Below are 19,901 nucleotides of genomic sequence, written 5' to 3' on the forward strand. Positions count from 1 at the left end.
GCCGTTATTATCCATTGCTAAAAAATAACCATATTTAAGAAATGAGAAACAAGTTTTCTTTTACATGTTAATTAGACTTTGATTTTTATAACTAATCCAATTAATTAGGAATTGCTTATATCCAACATTAAAAAAAAAATGCCAACAAGATTCTCTACCATTTTATACCTAGTTTTCAAAATGTTTGCTTTGGTTGAATAAGATATGTGATCGACATGTTGACCGGCAATTATATCTAAGAAAGTAGGCAAATCAAGTCTTATATTATATCATTTTTTTAGTTTTAAGTATTTTTTCTTTCCTTATTTGTTGTTTTTTTGGTTTTATATTTATACGGTTAAATGATGATGAGAGTGTGTATGGCTACATCATTGCACAATTTGTGTTCCGCTGAATGTTATTAAATTATACCGTTTGCACCACACACAAGGGAACATCTTCATCGTCAAAGGAAGAACTCAGCCAAGACGTTTCAGTAATAATTAAACGATTATTTTTAATCCAAAATAGTTTATCACAAAAATATGAGTAAAACATACAGCGGTCACGATTAATTCTATCTTTTCATCTCCAGAATCTCATTTTCAAGGGATTATACACAGGAAAATTGCAACATATGTTTGCATATGTTTTAAAATATATGGAAACATGTTTAGGACCGATGTGAAAATATATGATTTTTGGCCTTTTAAAACACATGGAAATAAATGTTTTCCGAATTTATAAGAAAACCATACTGTTTTCACACATTAAGTCTATGAAAGACATACACTTAACATATCGTATTATCGTTTTTATCGTTATTATCGAGTTTTATCGTATAATTTTTATGAATTATTTCGTTTACCCTAAACATATCATTTGTTTCTATGGTGGTCCTAAACATATGAAATTATGTTTTCAGGTGGTTTTCAAAAATATGAAAATATATGTTGCAATTTTCCCTGTGTACATTTTAATTATTAAACATGTTGCTGTCAATAGATGTTGAACATCGTGAAAAAATAAACATGTGTATTCTAGCGGAATTAATATTGCCTCCTAACAGTGTTTTTAAAAAAAATGAAAAATTGAAAAGCAAGGCCGCTATCGAAGAGTGGAAATGACAAAATTATCGATGACTGTATATATATGATACATGGCAATCAATTCAAACACGTTGTGTTAAGTTCACCATAGCTCCATAAGTCAAGTAGATGCATTTATGATGAGCGAGATACAAGTAGGTCAATCTTTTCCAGTTCACCAACAGATGAGTGTCTCACGCCGTCGTTTCAGTTACACAAGTTGCTACAAAAAAAAAAAACAAATGTGCATTTGATTTTTTTTGGTTATTCACAAGTTGCTTCAAAATAAAAGTAAATTCGCCTTTTGTTTTAGGGTCGGATCTAGACACTTTTAAAAGGGGGTTCCATCCGAGGTTCCTCAGAAAAAGGAGGACGCTAGGATATTATTTGCCAAATTTGACAAATTTTCCAATAAAGAGGGAGTGTCAACCACCTACATTCCCCCATCTGGATTCGCCACTAAGTTTGTCGTGTTATTCACAAGTTGCAACACAATAAAAATATCAATTCTAAAAAGCTATTTAAATTTCATTATTTATGGAATGTTTTTATTTTTAACTGGTAATTCAGGATGACGTGTTTTGCAGCAATTTACACTTACAAACAGCAAAACCATAAACTATGATATTATTGTAACATTTATTCTTTTAAATTTGATTCCTTACTCGCAGTGTATTTTACCAAAGTAACAAATTCTATTCATTGGAGATCGCTTTAGATTACTGTTGCTGCTGTTTGTAACAAATACCGGCCACCACGTACAGAATAACAAAAACAAGGAAAGAATAATGGGAAAGCACAGTATTGGAGAGATGAATGAAAATGGAGGAAAACTTGTTGAGTTTTACGACATAGAAAACAAGGGCAACCATAAGACAAAAAGAACTGCCCAGAACAGAGTTAAAGGAGAACGACAGGCAGAATTGTGTTTTTAGTACTTTTCAAAGAATGAAAAGGGTTGTAGTTTCAAGAAATAAAAATACAGGGTTGCATTTCTTTTTTTAAGAAATACAAAGGCATGACACCCCACATGAAAAATTCATAAGGCATGATCTATTATTCCCTTAATATCTTTTTTTTTAAAAAAGACAGGACCTACATTTTCTCAAAATAGTAAGGCAGGATAGAAAATTAGATCCTCCCCCTCCCATTAAATGGTTGCTTCCTTCACGTAGGAGACCATGAACAAGATGATCTGAATAGCAAAAATGGAAGTACGAATAAACGATTCACAGAGCAATTTATTGGTCTTTTTACCTGTTGAAATACATTGTCCGGTAAAATGTCGAGCTCAGTACAGTGATAAGAAACGCTTAATAGCTTGGGTATGGGTTAGATTAATTAGTGTACATGCCGGATAAAGAAAGGTATAGGAGGTTAGGGTTTTTAGGTCTACAAAGTGTTATAACGATCCAACTAATAAATCTCAAATGTAAACTTAATTGTGACGGACAAACTGACCTTATAAGAAAACCATACTGTTTTCACACATTAAGTCTATGAAAGACATACACTTAACATATCGTATTATCGTTTTTATCGTTATTATCGAGTTTTATCGTATAATTTTTATGAATTATTTCGTTTACCCTAAACATATCATTTGTTTCTATGGTGGTCCTAAACATATGAAATTATGTTTTCAGGTGGTTTTCAAAAATATGAAAATATATGTTGCAATTTTCCCTGTGTACATTTTAATTATTAAACATGTTGCTGTCAATAGATGTTGAACATCGTGAAAAAATAAACATGTGTATTCTAGCGGAATTAATATTGCCTCCTAACAGTGTTTTTAAAAAAAATGAAAAATTGAAAAGCAAGGCCGCTATCGAAGAGTGGAAATGACAAAATTATCGATGACTGTATATATATGATACATGGCAATCAATTCAAACACGTTGTGTTAAGTTCACCATAGCTCCATAAGTCAAGTAGATGCATTTATGATGAGCGAGATACAAGTAGGTCAATCTTTTCCAGTTCACCAACAGATGAGTGTCTCACGCCGTCGTTTCAGTTACACAAGTTGCTACAAAAAAAAAAACAAATGTGCATTTGATTTTTTTTGGTTATTCACAAGTTGCTTCAAAATAAAAGTAAATTCGCCTTTTGTTTTAGGGTCGGATCTAGACACTTTTAAAAGGGGGTTCCATCCGAGGTTCCTCAGAAAAAGGAGGACGCTAGGATATTATTTGCCAAATTTGACAAATTTTCCAATAAAGAGGGAGTGTCAACCACCTACATTCCCCCATCTGGATTCGCCACTAAGTTTGTCGTGTTATTCACAAGTTGCAACACAATAAAAATATCAATTCTAAAAAGCTATTTAAATTTCATTATTTATGGAATGTTTTTATTTTTAACTGGTAATTCAGGATGACGTGTTTTGCAGCAATTTACACTTACAAACAGCAAAACCATAAACTATGATATTATTGTAACATTTATTCTTTTAAATTTGATTCCTTACTCGCAGTGTATTTTACCAAAGTAACAAATTCTATTCATTGGAGATCGCTTTAGATTACTGTTGCTGCTGTTTGTAACAAATACCGGCCACCACGTACAGAATAACAAAAACAAGGAAAGAATAATGGGAAAGCACAGTATTGGAGAGATGAATGAAAATGGAGGAAAACTTGTTGAGTTTTACGACATAGAAAACAAGGGCAACCATAAGACAAAAAGAACTGCCCAGAACAGAGTTAAAGGAGAACGACAGGCAGAATTGTGTTTTTAGTACTTTTCAAAGAATGAAAAGGGTTGTAGTTTCAAGAAATAAAAATACAGGGTTGCATTTCTTTTTTTAAGAAATACAAAGGCATGACACCCCACATGAAAAATTCATAAGGCATGATCTATTATTCCCTTAATATCTTTTTTTTTAAAAAAGACAGGACCTACATTTTCTCAAAATAGTAAGGCAGGATAGAAAATTAGATCCTCCCCCTCCCATTAAATGGTTGCTTCCTTCACGTAGGAGACCATGAACAAGATGATCTGAATAGCAAAAATGGAAGTACGAATAAACGATTCACAGAGCAATTTATTGGTCTTTTTACCTGTTGAAATACATTGTCCGGTAAAATGTCGAGCTCAGTACAGTGATAAGAAACGCTTAATAGCTTGGGTATGGGTTAGATTAATTAGTGTACATGCCGGATAAAGAAAGGTATAGGAGGTTAGGGTTTTTAGGTCTACAAAGTGTTATAACGATCCAACTAATAAATCTCAAATGTAAACTTAATTGTGACGGACAAACTGACCTTATAGAAAACTTGTAAGCCCGGCCATAAAAAATAACAAAAAAAAAAACAATGCAATACATTTATATATCGACAACAGGGTCACAAGCGAAAGTTGTTGTAGTTACATCAAACAATGTCAGAATGGCACATACAGTTCTATCTGATAATTTGATGACGGCAGAGGGAGTGTAAGACTAACCTATCCTTCCGGTTATTTCCCACTATGAGTCATTTAAGGAATGTTCTAATTTTTGAATAACCTGGTTTGCGGTAGTTTACACTTGCAAACTGCTTCGTGGTTTATAATAAGCGTTAACAAGCCCAAACCATGCAGGTTATTAATATAACCTGTTGAAAAATTAGAAACATTTCTTATGATTTTATTTCTAATAGATGCCAGTCCAGATACTAATTTGATTCGTTACCAAAACTCTACTTTTTTGTGAGAATATCTGAATCGCGGAGTTTGGACCAATCAATGTTAATGACGTCATATTACCAAGCCAGGTTTATTTGAAATAACATGATTTGCTTAAGCCCCGTGCAGGTCCGGGTGTTAAAAGAATAGGCCTGCAGTAGCGCTAAGCTTGTCGTAATAGGCGACTAAATAGTGCTCAGAAACCTAGCCGGGGGGGGGGGGGCTAGGCGCTCTGCCCACAGAGCTGCTGGGATGTGTGCCTCAGGTGGTGGAATGGGGTACCCCAGGCGTGTTACATGCTGGGGTTGTCAGGCTATAATACAGAAAACCTGATCACAAACCATAGTGGTGCACCGTGTTGGGAAGATGCCACGTTTCTCGCACGTTAAAGAATCCTGCTGTGGCATTCGATGGGAGTAGGAACCTTTGCGCTCCACCACAGGAGGCTAAATTGCCCAACCCTACCCATTCCTCCTTTTAGCTTGTGGCAATCAAAATTTGTCGACCCCATTATCCTTGTGTCCCATCCCTTTTTCCATTTCATCATCATTTCATGCTCATGTTATCATCCATTTCATGTTCATTTTCTGAATATAGCTGAAATATTACTGTTCGGACGTTAAACCCCAACAATCAAATCAATCAATCATGGTTTGCTTAAAGAAAACCAACCAATCAGAATTCTTTTTCCAAGTTAAAACAAATTAAATTATTTAAATTTAAAAGTCGTTCATGTTTTTGCTTGTACGTATGTATTGGTAAATAAAAGCTGATGCCTCAAAGGAGAGGTCCAAGAGAAAAATTTGGACCGAAGAATTTTAGTGTGGAAGAAAATTGATGACCACTTGTATGTCAGAGGAGGAATTTACCAACATAAATCTTGGTGTATACCAACTTAAACTAGACAGAAGTTACACCACAGGACACTTACGTGAAGATGGCGGACATCCTAAATAATTAATAATGATGTACAAGATTTATTTTCTGCGTAAGAGTGCAAAGCCACATATATGTTACCGGTTGAAACTTCACGAGACTGTGATACAGAATATGGTATTGTTAGTGTCGTTAAAGAGCAAGAGCTGTTAGGGCTTGTGCTCACGTTATCAGTCTCAGAATATCTTGTTTATGCAATATACTCAAATGCAATTACATGTGTATATAAAAATACTGATCTATATTTGGTGTACATGTTTATAGGTTGCATCGATATAAAAACTGACAGAACTAGTCTCTTCTGAGAGTGATTAGGGTGGAGGTGATACGTCAAAATACAAACCAGTGATCATAAATATCTCCCAACTATGTGTGCTACGTAGTGATTCACCGATTGATTGATTGATTTATTGATTATGGTTAAACGTCCTATAACATATATTTCATGTATTTCAGGACGAGAACGATTGACCAATCATACGGACCCTGTCGTGTACTAGTCCGCTGAGCCGGAATTCTGTTGAATTCATAGAAGCGACAGCCAGCAGGTAGGCATGTTCTTCCACTGGGGCACATTATTCTGACTGCCAACCAATCCTCTAAATATCGCATGCTTGCCTGAAAAGCAGTGACTACCTTTTTTATAAAATCGACCGGAGATCGAACCCACGACCTCCCGCATTGAAGTGCATTGTAGTACTGAGGCGATCGAAACTTAATATATTTATTGACCGTTCTTACTAATGACTAGAAATTCTCAATTCATGGTCTTACAAAAAACAAACCTTGACATCTCGAGTTTTTGTTGATATTACGATTTTCATCGAGTAAGTATTATATTTGATCCCATGGTGATATATTAAAATGAATTGGAAAGAAAATGATATTACAAATACAATTAAATCTTCAGTTTGTATTAGTTTTGTACATGTAGATGGTTTCACTCCAAATGTGATAGTGTGTGATAAATCATGATGTGATACTACTATAAAGTAATCAACCCCAATATGGCGTGTAAAACATTGCAATTTTCATAAAAAGAATAAATATATGTTTTAAATCATATTAAAAAAAGAACAACTCGGACTCCACTAAAACTTGGAGCATGGACCAGGTGCACCGGTAGGGCACGCGTCCTAAGCATGACCTCATTATCCTCAGTAATTAGAAAAAAACTTTTAAGTCGTTTTTCAAGATTGGTAAAATTAGGGCAGACAGTTGATAGATATGTTTCATTTTCTCTAAATTGAGTAGGTGAATAAGTAAATCGACGAATTGTAATATTGTGCTGAAATTCGAAACCTGCACAGTGCCTTTAATTGGCCAGAATTCTTATCACATGGAAAAAAATTTCAAACCCAAAATTACTTTTGGTCTTGAGATCATTGCATATATTTCCTTCAAGTTCTGTAGTTACATGTAGATCATGCAAATTATTTTAAAGTTATTAAATACATTTTATTTCAAGACATTTCATTCAGTTGCACAAAGCAAAAACATCGCCTTGGGATTCGTTCCCAATAAAGCATTTTAAGTAAGAAAAGTTGGTTTATAACAAACTGCACACGTACTAAATACTACTCATAATAATTTCTGGTTGACGGAAATTACTTTAAACAGTCTAAAAATGACTTGAGCACTTGAGTCAAGGCTGGTATTAATTGTTACTTCCCGCGAAGCACAGAAAAAGTAACATGTTCTTCTGTGCTGATGGAATAGCTTTGTTTATATGTGCATATAAATCGATTAAACAATCTACAATCTATAGTCAATCTATTTCTTCAATAGTCAAAATATAACCACTTTGAGCGATGGGAAATGCCAAGATCGACATGGAATTAGTACTATAATGCAAACATGCGCAGTTAGCTTACCAGCTGTTTTACTGGGACTCGCCAAACTGAATCCCTGTTCCCCTGGGTTCTTTTGAGTGATCATACGACAACAAACACAAACTAGAATTCCAGTGACTGCAAGAATTGTCAAAAACGTTATAATGGTCGCTTCTATCCATGGCTCCATTGCCAATATATCTCCCAATGAGTTGTTGACTGCTGTTTCTTCTAGAGTGTTAATTGTGCGTCATTCATTAACACTCACAATGACTTCATACTGTCGTAAAATAACATGTTTTCAAACATATTCATTTTTACTTTGGGTTTGTTGTTCATCTTTATGGTATGAATTTGACTAATATGGCCGGTCTAAAGACGGTCGGGGTGAACCCCCTTTTTCCGTTTGCTGGATATTTGGATAAAAATTTGGATAAAAAAGGGCAAATGCTAGCCTAGAAGATCTCCCTTTCCCTTTTTCTAGACACATTCCAAAATTTTATGTGCACACTGATAGATCAGAAACAATCGCGCTTGTAGGAAAGATTTATTGATTGGATGATTATTTATAGTTCAACAGATATTCAATCGAACAGGCCTGGGTTTTTATAAAAAAAAATCTCAAGTTATTAATTTCCTCAAGTCCCCTGTGATCTGATTGGTCGAGATTTGAGTTGAGGAAGGGTTTGAGAAAAATCTCAATTTGAGATGTTTTTTTAAACAAGACCCAGACCTTCAATTGTTCTAGCCCAACATCTTTAAATAGTTAGGATTACATAACCCGGCCTCCCTCTAGTCCGAGGTTTGTGAGACAATTTTGGGCCGTGGGATGTCAAAGATTTTCCCATATCAGAATCACGGGATTTTGCTGGAAAGTCGAAATTCTGTAAATTCAAAGAAAGACAGTTATTTGTTGTTGCATGTACATCAATATACACTATTCACGTGTTTGTCACTCTATATGAAAAGCTACAGCCTGTCAGCTACTTTTATCATACTTCCTCACTTAAAATGCTCTTTGGTTGCAACAAGCACGGAAGTCATGCGCAGTCAGAAAATTGTCAGACAGACAAATTATATTAAATCGAATGTTAGAAAGAAATACCATCTTCCCTCAGTTGGTCTATGAAAATGGCAGGAGAAATTTGGAATGGCCTAACATTTCAACGTTTAAGTAGTTATATTCACAGTTTGTGAATAGTAGTGTGAATTTCCATGGCGTTATTTCTGAAAGAAATTCTATGTGAAAGACGGCGTTATCACTGAATGTTATCCTAGGTGGACATTACGGTGATTCATGATGATTGGGGTTTTTTACAGTCTTGACTATCCTTATGGATCTCGCACGACCGCTCCATTCGGGCATTGTGTTAGATGTCTGTTAGTTGTTGGAGGTAGCGAAGCCCAGCCTTCGGGATACCTTACCGAATAATTCAGAGTACGTCCTATTAGCGGCTGTGCTGCTCTGTTGACGGTCTGGCCTACTCCTTTACCCCACGTGGATCCGAGATCGTTGCCCCACTCTATTTTGAGTACGTCAACGTGTAGAGTGTCTGTGCACGTGTGATTCAGCTACTGTAACACCTTTTATATTAACTGGGAAGAACCCGTTGACGGACCCAAAATGGGGGGATGGTTTGATCAAACATGGATTACTTTCCCCCGAAGGACGTATTAAACGTATAAATATTTTATATCCAACATAGTATACAGGTTTTTGATATAATTATGCTAATTTTAGGCGAGCCTCTTGTTCGATTGTCCGTCACGCATAGGGTTCATCTAAATGTACTTTTGTAACTGTCATTCAAACTTGCATAGTGTTTACGGATGGAGAAATTTGATTAGGCCAAATAAAAAAATAACAGAGTTTCCAGTTTCCCGACCAACCCTAGCATTTTTTCGGCAAAAATCGGAAATTTCGGAGTTACTCGGATCTTGTTCTGGCATTATTATACATGGATCGCGCTGGGCTTCGCAAATATTTACCCGAATAATCAAGTCGTTATATTACGTTTCCTACGATTACTCTGTGGGCATTGAAACGGATACGGAGAAGGGTTACACCAACGTCGCAATAGACCGCTTTGTGCTAACGTTGAACATTTTTAGGCGCATGCGCATAACCACTTCCGCGAGGACAAGCAAGTTGCATCGACTATAAATGCCATAATACGCAGACTTCTGAATCTAAAGACAAAGGAATTTCCTTTTTCCGTTTCCCTAAAAACAACAGGAAAAGAAGAGCGTGGATCAAGGCGCTGAACAGAGCAGACTGGACGCCAACAGAGGCCAGTTACATCTGCTCCGCCCATTCGCTGCCATTTCACTGACAATTGGCATGGAGATAAACCTGGAAATCCTAATTACACGCCTACCGTCTTTGCCTACAAGGAGAAACAGGCCACTGCGTCTGATTTGGCAAGAGAAACTAGAATGTGTAAGAGGGCACTATTCAAGGTAAGAATGAGAAAAAACAGCTAACTTCAGTTGTTCACCGTTATGCCTCAGTTACATTTCATTCAATGAAAATCTATTGTTACACCAGGTTTTTGGTTAATGTAGATCTATATATTGTAATTTAGGAACTGAAATATTTAATGAACCTACACAAACTATTTAATTTTGTGTAAATAACTATGTCTTATGCAACCTTTCTTTTTTATCATACATGTAGTTAACATGTAAGGTGGTAAAATGGTATCCAGTCAAGGTATTGTAATTGTGTATGAAAAACTTGACCAAATAAAACCAGTCTCACAAAGGCAAAATATGTATATATGTGTATCACAAGTTTGTTTTTTTAGCACAATGCATTATTGATCACTGGTGTTCTGTTACTCTGATTTGTTGCAACTGAAAAATGTTCATGTTTGACTTGGGTCAGATTCAAGGAAACTTTATGTTGATCATTTGCTGCATTTTCATTTTCATCACCTCCTGTTATGTTCATGATGCCAATCAAGGTACCATTTTAGTGTGTCTTAATGCTTGGTAAGTAGAATTAGAAGGTAAGTGACCATAATATCAAGATTTACAATTTCTTTAATCTTATATAGGTTACATGTGGTGGTTTGTTTACATGACTGTGGAATGACAGGTCATAAAAGGTCTTATGTTTGAAATATGTGAAAGTAAGTGACACAATTTTTATTTTTTTAATGTATTTCCTGGTATCAGTTAAGTTCATTTTCTAACAGGTTGTGAAAAGTCCTGACATTGGAAGTAAACCCATTTGTGGTACTCATATGATTTATTTACTCATAATAATCTTACAAAAGTTTGAAAAGGTAATATTCTTGAGAATCTCTTCAGAGGAGGAGGAGGAGGTACATGTATCTTATATGATAAGGTTGTCATAAAGAACTCAAAAGATTTGCTTAAAAATACTTACCTCAGTGTCAATTCTTATTGTTTGATCCATACATGTATATGTGTATGATAAATCCTCCTCAATACAATTCTAATTTATGGCTACCTTGAAATGAATTTATTCTTATAAAGCTTGAAACAAAAAATATTGACAGAGCAATTTACAAACATGATCACTGACAAGTTATTTCACCATTATAACCCTGTTTTAGATGCTCGTTGAGATAAGTTTTAAAATCTGCACAAGGATAACAATTTTCTTTTGTCATGTAAAATTTCATTTGGTATAGAAAAATAACTTGAATTTAATGAAATTACTAGACAATCAATCTGTAAATAAGACTAAGTTCTCACCCTATAATGGTTGATACAGACCAATATTCCACAAAGAAAATAGATCATTGAGATAATGTCAGTACTATTCATTAGATGAAGTTTAGGATGAAAATTACGTATTATGATAAGTATAATTGAATGCCCATCATTATATATGTAATGAGCAATTTGAGACTGACCTTTGTGTAAAATGTTTAAATGCACAATTTCAGAAATTGGATACTAATTCTGAATCTAATTGTATTTTTCTCCCAAGAACATTAGACTCGTAAGAAATTTTATATGATTATAATTCTGAATAGTCTATTTAGATTCAAAAACACATTCTACCCCAGCTCTTAATTGAAATTTTCTACCACAATTGACAATGTGTCAATCATTTGTATATAATTCTATGCTCTATACTAATGACTTGAAATGTAGCACTACATATTAGTTTACTTAAGGGGATTTAGCAGTCTTTGAATAGATATAAATATATGTGCATATGTGTACTGATAAGGGGGTTTTTAACATCCTTGTCTACCCTGTCGGGTCTCCCACAGACGGCTACATATGAGTGTACATCTACATGTATAAATATCCTCCCTGGTTATATGTACAAAACACTGCCTACAAACCTTAACAAAACTAACAGGTGAAAAAGTTCAAATACAAGGTGCAGTAATATGGTGAACAAAAGTGATAACTTATTGAAAAACATTCTAAAACTGTGTGTACATGTACCTTAGATACAAAAATATCCTGAATACGCCTGCCTCAAAATGTCGAACAGCCTAGTCCATTCCCTTAAAGTTCATTACTGTTCGCCCCGAGTCCTCCCTGTCACGGGCAATCATAAAATTAATATGTCAGTGAACGTGGGATTCGGGAGTTCTTCTATTGCCTTGACTAAGGAATAAGCAACTTTATTAAATGGGGGCAAGTTTTCATCTTCTAGGGTAGGCACAAAACCTGCTTGAAAATCCTTACATTGGATGACAGGGGTTAAAGAACTCGATGAAACCTGTTCAGTTAAAATGCCTGAAATAAGTTCCCTTTTTCCGGATTCTGATAAACCAATTTCACTACAAAGCTTTTTTAAATTAACTTTTGTTAATTTCTTCAAGTTCTCTCGAGTAGCCATTGTTGTTTCGGTCCTCGCGGAAGTAGTTATGCGCATGCACGAAGATTAGCACAAAAGGGTCTATTTGCGATTTTTATTAGATCTGGTGACAAAAACAACCTGTTGGCAATTTACTTTGCGCTTAAGTTTTGTATATTAAAAATAAAACCGACAGAAAGTTTGACAGCAACGGATATTCTCTCTAATTAAACAAATTGTGTTGACACCTGGCGTTGATTTCACAAAAAGACGCAAGTGTGAAATTGATCGTAAATCATGACGTCACAATGCTATTTTAGTTTATGACGTCATTACTTACGATCAACTTTACACTTACGACGTTTTGTGAAATTGAGACCTGGTCAGAGTTGAATGACCATAACCAATTTACGACTGAAACCAATCAAGTGTAATTAGACTTGGTGATCGTGACTCTCAATATCATCGTGGGAGTTGTCTCTCAGATAAAAATATATCATTGAGCCAAACAAAACTCATTATCTGGTCAAAGGTAAACACAATCATGGCTATGTGCACGTGGCAACATACAGGCTTCACAGCCGTTTTAAACCACATGATAAAATCAAAATCAGATTTACCTAATAACAGAATAAATTAAATCAAATTAACAATGATTATCCAATTAGGAAGTGTCTAAAACACTTCGAAACGCAAGAATTGATAAAAGAAAACGGATAACACTTTTTTGGCGGGAAAATCGGTAAACAAATAGAATAGGGATTCCCGAAATGTAATTAAAGAAATACTGACGGCATTAAGTAATAATGATTCTAAAATCTAGTAGGAGTACAAGGGATAATTTAAAAGGAACATAATTAATGGTCCATAGTAGTTTGCTAGAAATTTTATCACTTGAAAAAATAACTCAGTTTGTTGAAAATTTATAGATAAAAAATCAAATCATAATTTTAGATAAATTTAATTAGACCACAAAGGATAAGGGTCAGCATGTCTATATGGGCATAGTAATATAAAGTGTTTGATAGAAATAAACCACCTGTTTCTTGAGTAGTACTTTATTATTTTGCATAAAAAAGTGACTTAGTCTAATGGCTTTAGATCCTGACTAAGACTAGAGCTAAAGACCTGCTTTATACATGCATCAAGAGTGAATCTTGAGTACATGTATGTCATGAATGAAGGGGTTATTTTGTTGCATTGGCAAAGATAACTCATCAGTGGACTAAGTGTCAGATCTTAAAAAATACGAAATTTTTTTTTTGCTATAATTTTTGAAAATTAGCAGCTGGCAAAATTTCTGGGGATAGAATTTTGGAAGCCAGAGCACCCCTTTAATATCGCCCAACATGGCGGGGTACATGTTGCAGGCCGCATCCAATCTACAAGTTATAAGTCTATTGGCATTAAATTCTTAAATGTAACCACATGGATAAGAGAAAAGAAATCATGGTTATAGATGCAAACTGCTGGTTTACACTATGTATCACATATATCACGAATTATATCTTATATACCCTATTTATGAAATCTTGAAGTTTTCCAAATTTAAAAATACTGAGTAATTCTTGTATTCAATCATTACTTTGATTATGATCTTCCTACATATTTGATTTTAATGCTGCTGATGAGTGGTTACTCCTTAAAACACATATACAGCAAATCAAAATTTACAATGTATAAAACTGGTATTTTTTTTGTATTTAGACATACAGTGGCTATTTTTTATTTAAAAAAAAAAGAAAAGCCTACCTACCAACCCTATTTTTTTCAGACTTGAAACGGGAAACACACATTTCTTTTCTTTGGCCTTAATATAGCGCACGTGGAACTTTATCATTTTCACCAGTACATGTATATATTATCATTGATATTTGTACCACACATTGTGGTTAAGTATATATATATTGTTTGTAGATACATATGTACTGACAAATACAAGGCTCTAACGAGTCCTGACACGTATTGTAAATGAAAACAAGTACTATCTTTAAAAAAAGATAGCCGACGCATTAAAATTTTGTTCTTTTTCTAAGTTTCTACATTTCGTTCAAGAAAGTAACACATGGCACGCAATGTCAACTTTTCGATGGTATTTTTTCGAACGCAATTTCAAATTTTCGATACAGTTTTTTCGAACGCCACCAAGTTAGCAGTATTTGGTCAATCAGAAACATAATTGCGATCAGGTGATTTGCGTTTCCATAGAAGAGCGTCCTTACAACCAAAGGGTAAAAAGCGAAATTATACCGACTGCATCAGAAAAAAAAAAGCTTTTTGCTTACCGATGAAGATATATGGACAGTAATAAATACTAGATTCACTACAATAATCATGCACTGGTTACCAATTGGTTATCTATTTTTTCATCAAATTATGTCCGAATCTTTCACTATAGTTTTTTTTTATAGTTACATAGTCCTATAGTTAAACAATAACAAGTCTAAATGGTAAACAATTTAATTCTTTTCAGATATATGATGGTATAACAATTAATGGCATGTACACAGCTTTATATGACATGTAAATATAATTCAGTCCATGACTCATGCAACACCCATGCTGAAAAAAAAAGGTAAATCATAAAAATACACAAAAATAAATATTAACATGTAAAAAAAAAAACAAAATAGAAATATCAATTGTCAAAACAAATTACTACAGCACTGTTATAGAATTAACATTCAATGAAAGATCTTGTAAAAATTACAACCCAAAGCCAGCCTGCATGCCTCAGAACTATTTCACAATGACAAAAATAGGGCATTAACGGAACATTTAGTGAAACCTTCACATGAAATGGTGAAAAAAAAGTGTGTGGCAAAATGTTCAAAAAGGCCCAACTCAAATCTACATCTTAGATTTTGCTGAAAATTGAAATGAACTTGTATTTTATAGTAATTAACATTTATACAAAGTTTTTAAAAAATCATTCATCTGTTCCAAGTTATTACCTGGCAACCGTCGGTGACGGACGAACGGACGGACTGGCAATTTTTCGGAGGGTATCGCATAATAATTTGCCACATCGTGTGACAAGGTATAATCAGTCTGATATAATGAAACTTACATAAGCGAGATATTTTGTGAATCGTGTCGGATAATCTACATAATCTGTGCAAACCAAACACCTGTCTAAATCAAACAAACTCTACATTCCTATAAAGGTTTGGTTAAGACAGGTAGTGCAGTTTTGTAGTGAATGACTAATTATACCTTAAAGAAAAACTTATTTATAGTTTATTGTATCACACTTCAAAGAAATAAATTTCCAGTGTGCACAGTAAAATTCTCAACTTAAAAAACATACGTTTTCTTAGATATTCTATTTAATCGTTATAAAAACCAAGAATATAACATATTAATGCATATGGCTTTATTTATATGATATCAAGAGCCTAAGTCAATGGCTTAAATTTTTTTGCATCAAGGGATTCAAATACCTTCAATCATGGAATGTCTAAAACATTCTAAAGTTACGAATCAATGCTCCACTTACCGGTAAGGGAAATTAGAAGTCCTCAATATAAGAGTCCACCAAAGAGTCAATGTTAATGAATTTTAAAAGGTCCAATTTAAGAAATGAAGGGTCCAGAACCTCAGAATACCAGTAAGTTGAACCCCTGATTATGCTAGTCCAAATTTAGAAAAAAAAACCTATCACTTGGCAATTTCGTTAAGTTATGTTATGTGCATATAGTAAAACACATTATTTCAGAACTTCACGTAAAATTTGCATAAAATCAAGCACTGTAAATATTGCATGCATTTTTTGACAAAACGTGAGCTTAAAATTTGTGATATTCAGAAAACCATTATTCATTTTTATTAAGAAAACTTTATCAAATCAGTCTTAATTCATCCAGTAACAAATATGATAAATGAGTGAGATTTAATCTTTTTGATCAGTTTATTCATAACTATTTCATTTGCTTTCATTTCTGGGATTACATGTATTTGCAGTAGATTCACATTGTGAGTCTAAAGTTGTCAATGGGAAAGTTCAAAGGGAATTTTGACTTACCCCCTAATTGTGTCGGTGTTAAACTTGTTAAAACTTGATATTTGAGTTATCCAAAGAACAAGTTTGTTTTTCCTGACATTTTTAACTTTGGCAGCCTACCAAGCACATTTTTGCTGAAATCAGAACAGGTTAAGTGTAAGAATGAGATTATCAGGAACTTTTATGGTAAAACATGGATTTTTAAATTGGAAAACTCTTAGTATGGAATTCTAGTCTAATTTACAAATTGTAACAATTACTCTGTACTAGAATATGTTTGTGGATCAAATAATCTTACCCAAGAACCCTGCCCCATTTAAGAAATTTTTACCATACTCAATAATTTTACTACTTGATTTCTTCAACAAAATTAACAATTTACAAAATGTATCTGATGGCTGAATCACCTACATGTATTATAGCATCAAACTCTTTAGGGATGAAAAAAGGTGAAATAAACAAAAATATGTTACTGTTTTCACATGTATCATAATGTTATGGAATTGCAAAAAGGGTAAATTAAAATATTTACTTGGCAAATTTGACAGATTTTAATATATAATTGAGCAATATCCAAAGTATTATAAAAGAAATATGCATTGCATTCTTTTTTGTTCTGAAGTATAAACATGACAAAATATAGTCAGTATGTGCAACTCTTCACATTTTTTGCTCAATCAATTCTTGTATGTAAAATAAATCTTTGACTTGGTTAAGTATTAAAGAAGTATTGTTTTTGTTGTTTTTTTCAATAGTAAGTAACCATTGTATGTATATGCATAAAATCAATTTTTGTACAAATGCTGGAGATCTGAGATGCTTATAGAAGGTAATATTAAAAACATTTTAACAATATATGAGTTAAGTGAGCGATGAATAAATATGACTGAATATAACTGTAAAAACAATCAACAGATTTGCTACACTATGAACCGAATAAGTCAATAATTACATCAGTTCATTAAGATATGTAAAGGTCACATTATATATATATGGAAGCTACAATGACCTTTTGTGATAGGTTTCCATTTAAACTTGGCAATATTGAATAAATATTATCTATAACAAAGGAGTTTACCTTCAGGCAGGGTTTGATTTGACCTTTTTGGACATGGTTTGGTTTAGGCCATCATAAAAAAAATTCCTAGATTCTTAAACATCCAATTTTTTTCAAAATTAGGGTCTGGCAGATCAATTTAAAAAAAAAAATTGTTTTATCATCTTAAGTGAAAATGCTGTAAATTTGAAAGAAATTGGTCTTAATTTTTTTGGTGGAGGAGGGGATAACAAATTTGGTAAGGATATTCTAGTATACTTTTTATTTTGGCCTTCACTTTAATAAAAATGAAGTTGTACACATGCTAGGTGTACCCAACTTGTACTAGAAGCTAATATCATACAGCAACCAAGATGGCTTACAATGTATGCCCCATTTATATTAAGCCACATACCAACATTAAGTTGTAAACATTGTCATATTAGGGAAACCCACCCCTCACACTCTTACAGGAAGTTGATATCTGACTGCAACCCGAATTGGTTACAACATATGCCGCAGCTATATAAAGTCACACAACAAATTTGAAGTTAATCTATCCTAGAGCCGTGATTTTGCGAAAAAATGGCAGTCATATGAAATAGGAAGTAAATGTTGATATGGGACAGCAGCACAAATGGCTTACAACTTCTGCCCAATCTATACAAGGCCACACACCAAATTTGGGGACCAAGAAAATTGTGACAAAATTCAGACAGACGGACAGAAGAATAAAGTATTACAGATTGTTAAGTGAGGGTATAATTGGGCCGGGTTTTAATGAAACACAAATTATCAATATACATGTGTAGTAAGTTTGACTGCATTTCAATGTAAAATGTTATCAAAAATTTGCATGAATCTCAAGTTAAAGGGAAAATAAATCTGCCATCAAGTGGTGCAACCTAAATTAGTTGTACAATCAAGAAGTTATGGCTGAAACACAGATCAAGCCTAGTCTAGTCTTGATGTACATTTGTCAACACTTAAGACCATGTCTGCTACTGAGCTTTATTTATTCTCCTCACTGGACAGATGAGCATTATTGGTCTTAAATTTGCATAATGATTCAGATTTCTTAAAATTTAATAAATGTAAGAAAACTGGTATGATCTGATCAACTGAAATTGGAATTTCCATTGAAATTGTAACTATACCAGTATTTCTTTTATACTTTAACACAATTAATGTTACAAACATGATAACAAAAATGAGATACAGTTAAAATAACGTGAAAAATAAAATTTTCTCTTTCCTAAAGTTTGTCATACAAGACAGATTACCCACGTCACATCATGTCTGAGCTTTTCCTTGTCAGGTTGTTAAATACAAAATGCAGGGCAGATGTCCTTTATAATGAGAGGTTTCTGTTACTGGTCAGGACTAGGGGTTGGAGGTAGATAATTAATATCCAGATCTAATTCATTATTCTCTGTCTTATCGTTGCCAAACATATCCCAATCCATATTCAAATCTCCTGATTGGCTGGAGTCCTCCTCATCTAAATATAGCAACAAATCCTTTTCTTTCAACTCATAATTGGGGTGCCAAAGATATTCTCCTGAAGGTGAATTCGTCCCACTACTACTAGGTTCAGGTGATAGTGTAGAAACTTGGCCAATATCCTGGTCTGTTGTGCTAGACTGAGACAAACCATAAGGACTTTCCAAAACATATTCAAATGGTAAATTTGGTGCCCAGCTCTTAGACGTTCTGTCAAATGGTAAAGAAGAATCTATACCCAGAGTATCTGCATTGATGTTATTAAGAAGAGGGCTGACTAATAATGATGAGTCCATGTCTGTTGTCATATACCCACTTTCTATGGACTGGTTACTAATGTAAGATGCTGGCAGAATTGCATTTTGACTCACTGATGGAAATACACCACCTGCAAATAGAATAGTTTGTGATATGAGCTTTATGAAATTTACAAGTCGTTTTTTTTTTCTTTCGTAATTTCACTTATAAAAGTACTAAAATTACTAGTTATACTTAAAGATCATGTTTGTTAGAGTACAAGCTGAATACCTGTTAATATTTGGATTATGAAAGATATATTACTTTTTAATATAAAAAATAGGGCATTAATGGAGCATCAAGTGATACCCCTCCCCCTCCCCATGTAATAGTGAAAAAAGGGGGATAGCAAAATGTTTAAAAAGGCTTAACTTGAAAAGTAAATTGTGGGTTTTGCTGAAAATCAATGTTAATTTGTATTTTATGGTATTAATCAAAGTTTTAAAAAAATCAATTGATCTGTCCTTAAGAAGGTAGACCTAAGGTAAGGGCATTACTCATGAAGTCAGCAATATGTTTGTATCACATTCAATTTCACTTAAGTCTTTCAAGCTTTCATTTGAAACAGAATGAAATCAATCCAAGCTACTTTGATGCTTACATGAATTTAATGTAAATGCTAAATACAAGCAATGATTTATAAGAGTTATGTCCCTTATCCTAGTCCTACCTCTTTAAGTATCATCTTCAAACTGTCAGGAGACAGACAAGTATTTGGAGGGTATCACATAATGTCTCACAGTGTGAGACTGTAAAAACCATTTCT

General features: G+C 33.7%; 1 protein-coding gene and 1 long non-coding RNA gene across 2 annotated transcripts in view; one reads left to right on the top strand and one right to left on the bottom strand.

The window, feature by feature from the left end:
• Positions 1 to 10,338: 10,338 nt before the first annotated feature.
• On the top strand, positions 10,339 to 14,932 carry LOC148610744 (uncharacterized). Its single transcript, XR_015924751.1, has 2 exons — positions 10,339 to 10,638; positions 14,770 to 14,932. It is a non-coding gene; the product is annotated as an uncharacterized LOC148610744 (long non-coding RNA).
• LOC148610745 (uncharacterized) overlaps positions 14,741 to 19,901 on the bottom strand; it is a 28,341-nt gene continuing 23,180 nt past the window's right edge. Inside the window, exon 9 of the mRNA XM_088596077.1 lies at positions 14,741 to 19,226. Coding sequence (XP_088452203.1) covers positions 18,706 to 19,226 — 521 coding nt within the window. The 3' untranslated portion in view covers positions 14,741 to 18,705. The remainder of the gene's footprint in view (positions 19,227 to 19,901) is intronic.

This window comes from Perna viridis, chromosome 8, assembly GCF_037379345.1.
Source record: "Perna viridis isolate PV_CMFRI_1.1 ecotype Kerala chromosome 8, ASM3737934v1, whole genome shotgun sequence".
Lineage (NCBI taxonomy): Eukaryota > Metazoa > Mollusca > Bivalvia > Mytilida > Mytilidae > Perna > Perna viridis.